The following is a 14,376-nucleotide window of genomic DNA, read 5'->3' as shown; positions in this document are numbered from 1 at the left end:
TAAGCTTATTCCTCTGTAATTTTTACAGTCTCTTTTGTCCCCTTTCCCTTTATATAAAGGGACTATACATGCTCTCTGCCAATCCCTAGGTACCTTCCCCTCTTTCATACATTTATTAAATAAAAGTACCAACCACTCCAACACTATATCCCCCCCTGCTTTTAACATTTCTGTCATGATCCCATCAGTTCCAGCTGCTTTACCCCCTTTCATTTTACGTAATGCCTCACGTACCTCCCCCACACTTACATTCTGCTCTTCTTCACTCCTAAAAGATGGTATACCTCCCTGACCAGTGCATGAAATTACTGCCTCTGTTTCTTCCTTAACATTTAAAAGTTCCTCAAAATATTCTCGCCATCTACCCAATACCTCCATCTCCCCATCTACTAACTCCCCTACTCTGTTTTTAACTGACAAATCCATATTTTCCCTAGGCTTTCTTAACTTGTTTAACTCGCTCCAAAATTTTTTCTTATTTTCATTAAAATTTCTTGACAGTGCCTCTCCCACTCTATCATCTGCTCTCCTTTTGCACTCTCTCACCACTCTCTTTACCTTTCTTTTACTCTCCATATACTCTGCTCTTCTTATAACACTTCTGCTTTGTAAAAACCTCTCATAAGCTACCTTTTTCTCTTTTATCACACCCTTTACTTCATCATTCCACCAATCACTCCTCTTTCCTCCTGCCCCCACCCTCCTATAACCACAAACTTCTGCCCCACATTCTAATACTGCATTTTTAAAACTATTCCAACCCTCTTCAACCCCCCCACTACTCATCTTTGCACTAGCCCACCTTTCTGCCAATAGTCGCTTATATCTCACCCGAACTTCCTCCTCCCTTAGTTTATACACTTTCACCTCCCTCTTACTTGTTGTTGCCACCTTCCTCTTTTCCCATCTACCTCTTACTCTAACTGTAGCTACAACTAAATAATGATCCGATATATCAGTTGCCCCTCTATAAACATGTACATCCTGGAGCCTACCCATCAACCTTTTATCCACCAATACATAATCTAATAAACTACTTTCATTACGTGTTACATCATACCTTGTATATTTATTTATCCTCTTTTTCATAAAATATGTATTACTTATTACCAAATTTCTTTCTACACATAGCTCAATTAAAGGCTCCCCATTTACATTTACCCCTGGCACCCCAAATTTACCTACTACTCCCTCCATAACATTTTTACCCACTTTAGCATTAAAATCCCCAACCACCATTACTCTCACACTTGATTCAAAACTCCCCACGCATTCACTCAACATTTCCCAAAATCTCTCTCTCTCCTCTACACTTCTCTCTTCTCCAGGTGCATACACGCTTATTATAACCCACTTTTCACATCCAATCTTTATTTTGCTCCACATAATCCTTGAATTAATACATTTATAGTCCCTCTTTTCCTGCCATAGCTTATCCTTCAACATTATTGCTACTCCTTCTTTAGCTCTATATATATATATTTTTTTTTTTTTTTTTTTTTTCAACAAGTCGGCCGTCTCCCACCGAGAACAGAAGATGACAATACTATGACTTGAACATTTCTTAAAATCCCTCAATAAGGGAACCCAATGATGACATTTTGGTCTTGGATCACCGAACGGCTGTGGCTTGACAACGGTCATTTGTGAATCAAAACACTGCCATGGGGTTCCTATCCTAAGTGCGGGATTTTAGGAAGTGCACACGTACATGTTTGTGTGTGTGGGTTTTAAGGTTTGTGTGTGCAAGTTTTTAGGAAGTGCACACAGGTTTGTGTGTGCAAGTTTTTAGGAAGTGCACACGTACATGTTTGTGTGTGTGGGTTTTAAGGTTTGTGTGTGCAAGTTTTTAGGAAGTGCACACGTGCATGTTTGTGTGTGTGGGTTTTAAGGTTTGTGTGTGCAAGTTTTTAGGAAGTGCACACGTGCATGTTTATGTGTCCATATCTGTATCAAACCAAACCTCTTTTAAATAAAGATAGACTTTTATAGTTTACATAACACCTATAAGAAGACTCGTAGTACATTCTTGTTTACATCGTAAACTCGTACAAACAATCACCTCATCAGAAATAAATCATATCTCTCAGAGGTCTGCTATCAGTGCTTCTTACAGAGGGAATACTATACTACACACTGCTTTCTATAAGGAAAGAATTTTGAACTTTCTTATTTAAAACTAGGCATGGTATATATATGTTATTAGAATATTAATTTATCCCTCAGAATACTTATTTTCTTGGCATTATTCCAAATTCACATATAATTTTGAGATAAGATAGGCTTAATTCACCATTATTATTATTATTATTATTATTATTATTATTATTATTATTATTATTATCTGTTTTGACATTTGCAACTATATTAATGTCTTAAATATTTTGGGTTAAAATTCAACCAAAATATACTCATACCTTTCTTAACCTAAAATTATAGAAAATTATGCAAATTTAATATGAAGGTCTTTCACTACAACATTATCCTATATTCTCGCAAATGAAGAAATTATATTGTCTATAACTATTGATATTATATTTTTTCTAAATTCATATATTCCATAATTACAGGTAAATTTGAGGTAAAAATAATACCTCTGTATTGTTCAATTATTATTTACATCCATGGTTATTACAATATATTTAAAACTTCAATTTAATGGACTAATAGGATGAGTAACAGGCGCCCAGCAATGGTAAATCAAGATGATAATGTTTTGCCACAATCGGAACTATTCGGATGGTTCTCTAATCAACGAACTTTGTCCGCTGTTTCCAAATCGACTGATCTCGTCATCTGTCCAATATTTCCAAAAGATGTTAAATCAAGGTCTGTTAAATTGAGGGTTGATTGTATTCTCTGCTGTATGTATTGTATCCGCTATCCTCTGGTAATGTGAAAGATTACATTTCTTTTGTTTTTATACTATTGAGGATATTAGTTAACCTTAATAGGAGAAAATATGACAAAATAACAGTTTTCTTTAAGGTAATCTATATAAAAAAAAATTCCCAAAAAAGAGATGGCTGTTGAGGGTTTTTACGAAAAAATCCAACACTCGCTACTTTGAAAAAAAAATAATATATTTACATAGAAAAATCCCTCTTCTCAATTTCAAATTTTTGTCCCAGATGGATAAATAAAGGTCAAGATGTGTACTCTTTCTCAGTACCGAAGAAGGAAGCACGGACTATACTTCGGAATAAATTTTGTGATATATCATAGGTGTAAATATTAAAATGAATATAAATTCGAGGGTATGCATTTACCTTGGCAATAAATAAATGTGAAAATAAAAGAAAAATCATTATTTAGTGAAGACTGAGCCAGTATCATGGGGCAATATCACATGGACTCTTCAAATTCAAATTTTTATTTCTTTTTATGTGGTGCAAAGTTAATGTAATTTACATGTAATATAACAGTGTTAGGCACCAAAATTAGCCACTAGTATGTAGTGCATTCTGGGTTTACTAATCTTAATGATCAAGCACCAGTCTACCTGAAAAGAATTGCATGCTAGCAGCTGTCTTTTGCACCTAACAATATTTAATTACATGTAAACTACATTATGCATACTGCAGGACAGAAATAAATTTATTATTATTATTATTATTATTATTATTATTATTATTATTATTATTATTATTATTATTATTATTATTATTATTATTATAAGCAGGAATAAGCAACATAAAAGTTACTCGTCAATACAGTTGATCTGACCACCACTGATTTACTTATGAACGGATGTTACCAGACCTCAGTTAATTGGGGTCCAAAGAGTTTGCTTCCGTTATTCTCAACAAAACTTAAAACTTTACTGTCAAGTCCTTTAGTGACGAGGGTGGAAACTGTAGTGTCGGAATTAAATTGTCCTTAATCTTAACTTTATGTATATTAAAAAAATTAATTTCTTTAAAAAATGTATATTTTAATGAAATATATTATAGTGAAAAACCTTCAAATTCATTATATTCTAAGATTTTCTAAACCTATATGCCAGAATGGATAACTAGAAAAGTTATGAATTGAAAACGTTAGAGTGGAAAAAGGCGTATTTAGGATATATTTTATACTACAACATTATGAACCATTACAAAAATCAATATAAAAACTAATAATGAATGTTTTTAAGCCTATTTTACATCAAAAGTTTCTGCAAAAAGGGAATATACTGAGGAAAAAAGCTAGGATGCACGCATTAACATCATTAATATCGTTATGATTAATTTGTAACTTGTAATTTTAAAACTCTCTCAAAGAAAAAAATTTCTTAATACGCCCTCTGTAAAAAGCGGCATGTGCAAACACACTTTCAGAAAGAGTTTACCTCATTAAGATCAAAAATATTTGCACGAGATAATAATTTTTTTTTTTTTTTTATTATCACACTGGCCGATTCCCACCAAGGCAGGGTGGCCCGAAAAAGAAAAACTTCATCATCATTCACTCCATCACTGTCTTGCCAGAAGTGTGGTTTACACTACAGTTTTTAAACTGCAACATTAACACCCCTCCTTCAGAGTGCAGGCACTGTACTTCCCATCTCCAGGACTCAAGTCCGGCCTGCCGGTTTCCCTGAACCCCTTCATAAATGTTACTTTGCTCACACTCCAACAGCACGTCAAGTATTAAAAACCATTTGTCTCCATTTACTCCTATCAAACACGCTCACGTGTGCATGCTGGAAGTCCAAGCCCCTCGCACACAAAACCTCCTTTACCCCCTCCCTCCAACCTTTCCTAGGCCGACCCCTACCACGCCTTCCTTCCACTACAGACTGATACACTCTTGAAGTCACTCTGTTTCGCTCCATTCTCTCTACATGTCCGAACCACCTCAACAACCCTTCCTCAGCCCTCTGGACAACAGTTTTGGTAATCCCGCACCTCCTCCTAACTTCCAAACTACGAATTCTCTGCATTATATTCACACCACACATTGCCCTCAGACATGACATCTCCACTGCCTCCAGCCTTCTCCTCGCTGCAACATTCATCACCCATGCTTCACACCCATATAAGAGCGTTGGTAAAACTATACTCTCATACATTCCCCTCTTTGCCTCCAAGGACAAAGTTCTTTGTCTCCACAGACTCCTAAGTGCACCACTCACCCTTTTCCCCTCATCAATTCTATGATTCACCTCATCTTTCATAGACCCATCCGCTGACACATCCACTCCCAAATATCTGAATACATTCACCTCCTCCATACTCTCTCCCTCCAATCTGATATCCAATCTTTCATCACCTAATCTTTTTGTTACCCTCATAACCTTACTCTTTCCTGTATTCACTTTTAATTTTCTTCTTTTGCACACCCTACCAAATTTACAAGTCTTCTGTATATATATATAATGTAGTATTTAAAAAACTTGAAGTCAGTCTACATTAAATGAGATAATTTGGTCTGATACACACATTCATATACATTAAGGTATTCTACAAGCAGGACCTCAACTCCCCCAAGGTGAAATCTGTAGATACACAGTGGGTGGTGGTACATCTGACCTGACCTAACATACCCCAGTACCCTCCAGTTCGCTGACCAACCACATGCCCTCAGTACCACAGAAAGTTTTGACCAGAATATCCAAGTGTTGGATAAATGGACACAGAGGCAACTAACATGACATTTTATTGTGGCAATGTTAGCTGCATCTGTGTTCATTTACCTAACATTTTATTGGTAATTCTACTATATATTACCAGAATATCTGAACTTTCCTGCCAACATGCCTGTGTATGTTCAGCGCCAGACACTCAAAAACTTATCACTATACAGTGGACCCCCGGTTAACGATATTTTTTCACTCCAGAAGTATATTCAGGTGCCAGTACTGACCGAATTTGTTCCCATAAGGAATATTGTGAAGTAGATTAGTCCATTTCACACCCCCAAACATACACGTACAAACGCACTTACATAAATACACTTACATAATTGGTCACATTGGGAGGTGATCGTTATGCGGGGGTCCACTGTATTTTATATTTTTATCAAGTGCAAAACGAGAGCAAAATAGTCTCAACACATAACAGATGTGTTTTCAGCAAATCTGAGTACGGAATCCCTTATATAGTGCGACCGTCTGTGTAAATGCGACTGAAAAAGTGAATTCAAAACTGATTCACATGCACAATGAAGGCCCTTGCATATGGTGTCCAATTTTGGACGTAAATTTTTAATTGTATCTACAAAAAATTGAACTACACAGAGGAGCTCCATAAGAGTTATTTGTATTGTATTATGGTATTTTCTGTGAAGCTTTACTTGTAAATTTTTTGAGCAAATGAGTTATTTTTACATATACAGCGGTACCTCGGGATACAAACTTTTTTTGTTCCAGAAGGCTGTTCGAGTGCTGATACTGAACGAATTTGTTCCCATAAGGAATAATTAAATTAGATTAATCCGTTTCATACCCCCCAAAAATCCACTTACAAAAGCACTTACATAGATACACTTACATAAGTGTTCGAGTTTTAAGCTGTTCGTATCCCGAGGTACTACTGTAGTATCTTTGAGACTTTTACTGCTTCAAAAAGTATGGGAGAGTTTACTACCTTTAAAAGCAAGGGGTGAATTTAATCCTCTAAAAGTAAGAGTTGAATGCATTTAAAAGTAAGAGTGAGGTTAATGCTTTTAAATATAAAACTGAATTAAATACCATTAAAAGTAAGGGGAATTTAATGCCTTTGAAAATAAGGGTGCATTTAATGCCTTAAGAAAAGTAAGCTCTTATTAAATCCTATTACAACAAAGAAATGTTTTATCATCATTTAAAGGTAAGGGTGTGATTTATTGCCTTTAACAGATCATGTTTAAGGTTTTTTAAAGTAAGGGGATGATTAAAGTGCTTTGAGAGGGACTTAAGTAGCTGTTTACTTATTTTTAATTAATTTGTTTTACAAATATTTACTGAAAGCAGTTTCATGTTGACAGTCTACTTACGTCCCTAGTGAAGACTTTCTACCCAAATGCAATATCAGATCTAACCACCTCTTAAACACAAGTTCCCACAGGGTGACTTATGACACAGTGCATAGTAAGATTTGTAAATATTTTTAATATGTAATAAGAATATTAATCAAGGTATATTGGAGTCTGAGGCTTAGTTTAACCAAATATAATATTCCAACAACAATAGATCAATTTCTATAACCTTTCGGCATCAGTCTTTACAACTTATTCTAAAGTAAACCAAGATTTGTAGAACCCAAATATGTTGGCGGTATTATAGTCATCTAAGCAGGATCCTATTGACAAAATAAGATGTGAATATTAAAACCCTTTATTTCAGCTTTTATTTAAAACACCACTATCTTATTCAACACCAAGTTGGAAAAATTCATGATCATAGATTGTTAAAGTATATTTTATTCCATCACAATACTGTACAACCACAGGTTAATAAATGAGTTTTCAGGCGCCGGGCATGCCATAAAAGGCGGAGGTACCCTGGTATGTGACGGCATTATTGTTGCAAGCATCTTGTCTCATGCCAGCACCTCCTCCATTACTTACACTGGTCCCTCCACTGTAGTCAGCACAACTCACCAGGATCCACCACCCACTATGCATGATCCACTAATGGAATCATTCCAAGCACGTACATCTCTCTCCTCTAGTGCTGTATGACCCATAGGGGTTTGGTGCTTCTTCTGAATACAATAATAATAATAATAATAATAATAATAATAATAATAATAATAATAATAATAATAATAATAATCCCTCTTCTGATACACTGTATCAATATTATTAAATACTGATAGGAACTCAGAAGCAAGAAGTATATAAATAATACATACATTATCCCAGAAACTCATAACTCAGATCCTATATATAATGGAGTCTCAGATATTATCTGTGAGAAAATCAACTGACATGGGTCTTAATTATAAAATAACCACATTTCCTCCATTTCAAGATATATACATTTTTAGCTTTAGAATTAAGGAAAACAAACCTAGCCATGTGTATTATGATCACTGGTTGTCTGGCTGGCAGACTCGAGTCAAATATTTTTGAGCAAGAAAGCTCTCCTGTGGAATTCTCTTAAATAATTTTTTTGAAAATGCAATTTCTTTATAATAGCAAGTATTATAAAGAATTTTTCACATGCTACTCAATTTTGAATACAGTCTCTTCTAACTTAACAATGGAGTTCCGCTAAACGAATTCGTCACTAAGTGAGGAGCATACGATAATGGTTTTGGGTTTATGTCAACCATCTTTGATATTGTTTTAATGTCACCTTTGCACCATATATAATATTTCTGGTATATTTTTATATGTTTATACAGTAGTGTACTGTATACTATAACAAACAGAAAAGAGAAAATCAGCTCTAATACACATTATTTAGGTATAAATACTGGTCAGAGAGCCCGTCGTAAGTCTGAGTCATTGGTTAACGAATACATCGCTAAGTGAGGAGAGGCTGTACACTCTTAATTGCAATTACAAAAAATCACATTATATAATAGTTTTATAGAACTTATGTAAAATCCTCAGCATCATTACCTAGTGACTGGTTAATGGTTCAAGATGGACAAAAACAATGTCTAAATTTCATTCTCCTATGTGTGGGTTATTTGTGTATTGTTCTAGTCACTGCATTGTGACTTTTTATTTTCAAAGATATATACTGAACAAATATTCTTTTGAGGGAGCTGGTAAAATCTTTCACTGTTGTGAGAAAAGATATACAGTATTAAGTCCATTCTACTACCCTCTTTCCTTCTCAATAATCTAAAATCAGTAGCTGGTCTAATGACATATTTTTTGTAAAATTTGATATTATTATTATTACTATCATTATTATTATATTTGGGTCATATAGCATCTGGGAAGTGAGATACAATCTGCTTTGATCCAAAGAATGGGAAGTGAGATACAATCTGCTTTGATCCAAAGAATGGGAAGTGAGATACAATCTGCTTTGATCCAAAGAATGGGAAGATAACTTCAATTCCCTAAATCAGCAGCCCATCATTTGCATCAGTAAAACATAATTTCACTAAACCCTACTGGAAATCTATGTAGTTTATATAATGTGTTGATACAGCCAGAGGCAGATATAAATGCAGTACATAGCTGTAAGCTTTATAGTGTATCACACATGTAATAGACAGTTTTATAACATTGGTCTGGTAATTACACAAAATATTCATTCCAACAATCCCAAGTTTTTATTTTTAATATGCCAGCGTCTCCCACCAAAGAAAGGCAACTCAAAAAAAAAAAAAAAAATAAGAAACTTCTGCATCTCCGGCCAGGTCAAAGAAGGTTGAACTGAATATAACCTCTAATATATACTATTCAACATTCCAAACTATCCAGTATGGTCATATTCAAGTGGCAGTAATTAATTCAAACTGTCATATTATAAATAATCTTCATTGTCATTTTTTCTTATTCATTATATCTCATCTGCTGAAGAGGACCCCAGAAGAGGGTTGAAATATAAAGATCAATTAATCTCTAGAGTTTCTGCCCCCATGTGGGTTATTATAATGTGTGATATTGCACTGCATAAAATGTTTTATTTGATCTATGCAATACAGTATTTTTGAAAATATTTTACTATTCAGTGCTTCTGATAGCTAATACTTCACACTGTGTAATGGGTTGGTATTTTTTTATATACCACGTTAAGCTGTCACCAAGGTAGAGTGACCCTAACAAGGAAACACATTAACCCGTAAACGGTCCAAACGTATATATACGTTTTTTCAACATTTTAATTAACCCATAAACGGTCCAAAAGTATGTATACGTTTTTTCAACATTTTAATTAACCCATAAACGGTCCAAACACATATATACGTTTTTTCAACATTTTAATTAACCCATAAACGGTCCAAACGTATATATACGTTTTTTCAACATTTTAATTAACCCATAAACGGTCCAAACGTATATATACGTTTTTTCAACATTTGAAAGTATGTAAAACAAGTAAATCTTTTTTTTTTTTTTTTTTTACATTTGAAAATGTGTAAAAAACTTTGATCTACTTTTTTTTTGTTATATTTGAAAATATGTACAAAAAACGTAGATGTACTTTTGAAGCACTACACATGTGAACGTAGATCTGCTTGGACCGTTTACGGGTTAACTGTAACTCAGTCAATAGCTGTCTTGCCCAGATTGAAATTTACACTTTATGGAGATTGTATTTAGATTTGAGAACCTTATAGAAAGTAATTTTATACATATATTCATAATAGTGTTAATAAATGAATGAAACTATTTTCATAAGTAAAAAAAATCAGTCTTAATTTATGTATGAAATACTGTAATTTATACTCACCAATTTGTATTTATGGAGGCTGAATCTCAGCTCCTGTCCCCGCCTTCTAAACTACACTGACAGGTACTCCCAGTTTCTAAAATCTTGACATTATCATACTTACTCTTGAAACAGTGTAGTGTTAGGTAAGACACATATGCAACAGTTAGGTATCTTTATTTCGAAACGTTTCGCCTACACAGTAGGCTTCTTCAGTCGAGTACAGAGAGGTTGATAGAATCAGGAGATACTTGAAGACGATGTAATCAGTCCATCACCCTTGAAGTTTTGAGGTGGTCAGTCCCTCAGTCTGGAAAAGAGTATTGTTCCATAGTCTGAAACAATATGGAACAATACTCTTCTCCAGACTGAGGGACTGACCACCTCAAAACTTCAAGGGTGATGGACTGATTACATCGTCTTCAAGTATCTTCTGCTTCTATCAACTTTTCTGTACTCGACTGAAGAAGCCTACTGTGTAGGCGAAACGTTTCAAAATAAAGATACCTAACTGTTGCATATGTGTCTTACCTAACAACCTGTCAGTATTTTATGCCATTTCAATGTTCAAACAGTGTAATGAAGTAACTCTGTCATTCCTTTGTATCACTGCCAGATATTGGCATTACTCCATACATTGTACTTACCCTCACAAGACGTCCACGATTGGTCTCTTAAGGCTCGACTCGTAGGCTCGACCAGTAGGCTCGACCTGTAGTCTCGACCTGAAGGCTCAACCTGCAGGCTCAACCTGCAGGCTCGACCTGCAGACTCATCCTGCAGGCTCAACCTGTAGGCTCAACCTGCAGGCTCGACCTGCACATAGTCCGGTAGTCTGACATGAATTCTGGCATCAGTCTATGTATCAAATGTATACATAATTCAAATTCAGATTTTTCTTTCTTTTTATGCAGTACAAAAATAACGTAATTATATAAAATAAAACAGTGTCACATTGTTAGGCACAAAAGAAAGCCACTAGAATGCAATGCATTTTGGGCCAATTAACATCTGCCGCACAAGTCTCTGGCACTACAGGGTGATCCTAGACTTACAAAGGCTCGACATATTTTGACTGTATGGTGATGCAAAAGTCATGTCATGTGCAGTGACGAGAGAGAAGTAGGTCAGGTCACAGGTGGGGCATCTGGGCAGGCCCTTGTGTGCGAAGATTACCTAGTAGGTCTCTACAAGGATTTTGTTGGTTCAAAAGTGCCATGATTCTACTATACAGTGTTATGTACCCTGATGACATTCATTTCATTAGGGAACGTAACACCTTAAACAGAATCAAGGCTCTTTCAGTCTACCAGATCCTACTGCACATTTACTGCAAGACAAAGATAATTTTTAAATGGGATTCAAACACATTGCAGTCGTTTGCGATCGTGTTATCAACATTTTGTGAGTCGGAATTTTTAAGTTTAATTAAATATGACCCTGCAGGGCAAACCATAGCCAAAAGTGCTACTCATTTCTGGGTCACAGGACAGAGATACATAAACAGTTCACAGGTTTTTGCCTGTGTTTAATGTGGCTTAGGTAGCCCTAATCAATATAGTTAATGCTATCACTGTAATATACAAATCCTCCATTACAAAAAAAAAATGGTGGCCACCCCTAGTGTGAGTGGGTGATAATACAGAGTTTTAGATGGTGTATGTACGTCGCAATAGGACTGTAGGCAGCAGCCAACCAGGGAGGTAATGTACTGTCTTGTCATGGAGGTGTGAAACAAAGACCTGGTTGGCAACACTCTCACCTCACACACTGAGTGTCCATGGTTCAATCCCCAGCCTGGTGGAAACATTCGGCGTTTCCTTACACCTGATGTCTCCGTTCACCTAACAAATAAGTAGGTACCTGGGTGTTAGTTGATTGGAGTGGGTTGCATCCTGGGAGACAAGATTGAAGGACCTCCATGGAAATAAAACACAGACCTCAATGATGCACTGACTTTCTTAGGTTATCCTGGGTAGCTAACCCTCTGGGGTTAAAAATCCAAATAAAATCTTATCTTATCTCCCTCTAACCACGTTATAGAGTGGGAATTGAACTTGCAGCTGGTGAGTCATAAAACTCCAGACCGGCGCGTTAGCCACTGGAGTTAGCCAGTCTGGAGTTTCATGACTCACTAGCTGCAAGTTCAATTCCTGCCCATACTGTGGTTTGTTTGCAATCATGTCATTATGATTTTGTGAGTTATTTTACTCTACTCAGGGATGATTGCTATTATCTTTTTCAATCTAATCAACGTGCAAGATGAGGTAAATTTTACAAACTTCCACTGACATTCAGCGCCATACAAACTTACCGTTACTTTTCTGTATGTTTTTTAAATCTACTTATTTTTGTAATAAAGTACTTGCTTTAGAAGACATGGTTTGAGATCCAGCCACAAGGTGGATGATGCACAGAATTATTAACAGATTTAACAGACTACACTAGTACAGTACAATACTTGACCACTTTCCCAATGTCCTCTTCTTGACTCTAATCAAATATAATCATTATTCCCTGAAAATTTTCATAAATTATCAGAAACAAATGTGAAATAAACTAAAAAACACTTAAGTACCTGTAATGCATTAAACAGAAGTTGATGTTCAAATTTCTTGATACCAAGAATCTGCTGGAACATATCAAAGAGTTGCTCTTTGGGCATTATAAGTTCACTGTTGAGACTCTGCTGCATCCTACCCGGCCGTTTGCTGTCTTCTTCACCTATAAGTACATGAGAGATTATACAACTATAATGTAGTTCCTAATGAATGAGATTTCAATTCACTATAATGACTGTTACCAATGCTTAATAACAACCAACATGGAGAAAGAAACTCAGGAGATAGATTGATCTGTATATTTCACGTTCCTGCTGGGTTCCTCTTCAGTATCTGCTGAAAAGGACCTTGTGGTATCCCAGAAGGGGGTCGAAATATACAGATCAATTAACCTCCTGAGTTTTTGTCTCATGTGAGTTATTAGTGAGCACTTTTGAGTATTCATTACACTTTAGTTATTCTTTGTTACCAGCAGGGATCAGGAATATTGTTGAAAAGATGGTAGAAATTGTCAAGAGGAAATTATACACCTACTCTCTTGAAATGTTAGTGCAGCCTAAAGGTATAGGATAGCCTATGGTCCAACACTCATGGCCTTAAATTCCAAGATTTGTGACATAAGAACATAAGAACATAAGAACGAAGGAACACTGCAGAAGGCCTACTGGCCCATGCGAGGCAGGTCCAAGTCTCCTACCGGCTTAAGCCAAAGCACCCAACCTAGTCAGGTCAGGTCACATTGACTTAAGGGAGGAACACGGCAACCGACCTGTTAGCACAAGCTATCAGGTCTAACTCACACCCACCCACATCTACTCATGTATTTATCCAACCTATTTTTAAAGCTACACAACGTTCTGGCCTCTATAACGGTACTTGGGAGTTTGTTCCACTCATCCACAACTCTATTACCAAACCAGTACTTTCCTATATCCTTCCTGAATCTGAATTTTTCCAACTTAAAACCATTGCTGCGAGTCCTGTCTAGGCTAGATATTTTCAGCACACTATTTACATCCCCTTTATTTATTCCTGTCTTCCATTTATACACCTCAATCATATCCCCCCTAATTCTACGTCTTTCTAGAGAGTGCAGTTTCAGGGCCCTTAGTCTATCCTCATAGGGAAGGTTTCTGATACATGGGATCATCTTTGTCATCCTCCTTTGTACATTTTCCAGAGAATTTATATCCATTCTGTAATACGGTGACCAAAACTGTGCAGCATAATCTAAATGAGGCCTAACCAAGGATGTATAGAGTTGAAGAACAACCTGAGGACTCCTATTATTTATGCTTCTTGATATGAAGCCAAGGATTCTATTAGCTTTATTGCGAACACTTATGCACTGTTGTCTTGGTTTCAGATTACTGCTAACCAGAACTCCTAAATCTTTTTCGCAATCCGTAATATTAAGATCTACATTATTTAGTTTATATGTGGCATGGTTATTGTCCTGTCCAACATTTAGAACTTTGCATTTGTCTATATTAAACTGCATCTGCCACT

The 14,376-nt window shown here is 35.8% G+C and overlaps 1 protein-coding gene across 20 annotated transcripts in view; it reads right to left on the bottom strand.

Annotated features, from left to right (window-relative positions):
* Cadps (calcium-dependent secretion activator 1) overlaps positions 1–14,376 on the bottom strand; it is a 445,541-nt gene that overhangs the window by 316,070 nt on the left and 115,095 nt on the right. For all 20 annotated transcript variants that reach the window (XM_070104970.1, XM_070104977.1, XM_070104972.1 and 17 more), the window contains one exon: positions 12,885–13,030. In XM_070104970.1, coding sequence (XP_069961071.1) covers positions 12,885–13,030 — 146 coding nt within the window. The remainder of the gene's footprint in view (positions 1–12,884; positions 13,031–14,376) is intronic.

This window comes from Cherax quadricarinatus, chromosome 96, assembly GCF_038502225.1.
Source record: "Cherax quadricarinatus isolate ZL_2023a chromosome 96, ASM3850222v1, whole genome shotgun sequence".
In the NCBI taxonomy this organism is placed as follows: domain Eukaryota; kingdom Metazoa; phylum Arthropoda; class Malacostraca; order Decapoda; family Parastacidae; genus Cherax; species Cherax quadricarinatus.
Note: the sequence above shows the minus strand (reverse complement) of the source record. Positions and strands in the feature narration are given on the sequence as shown.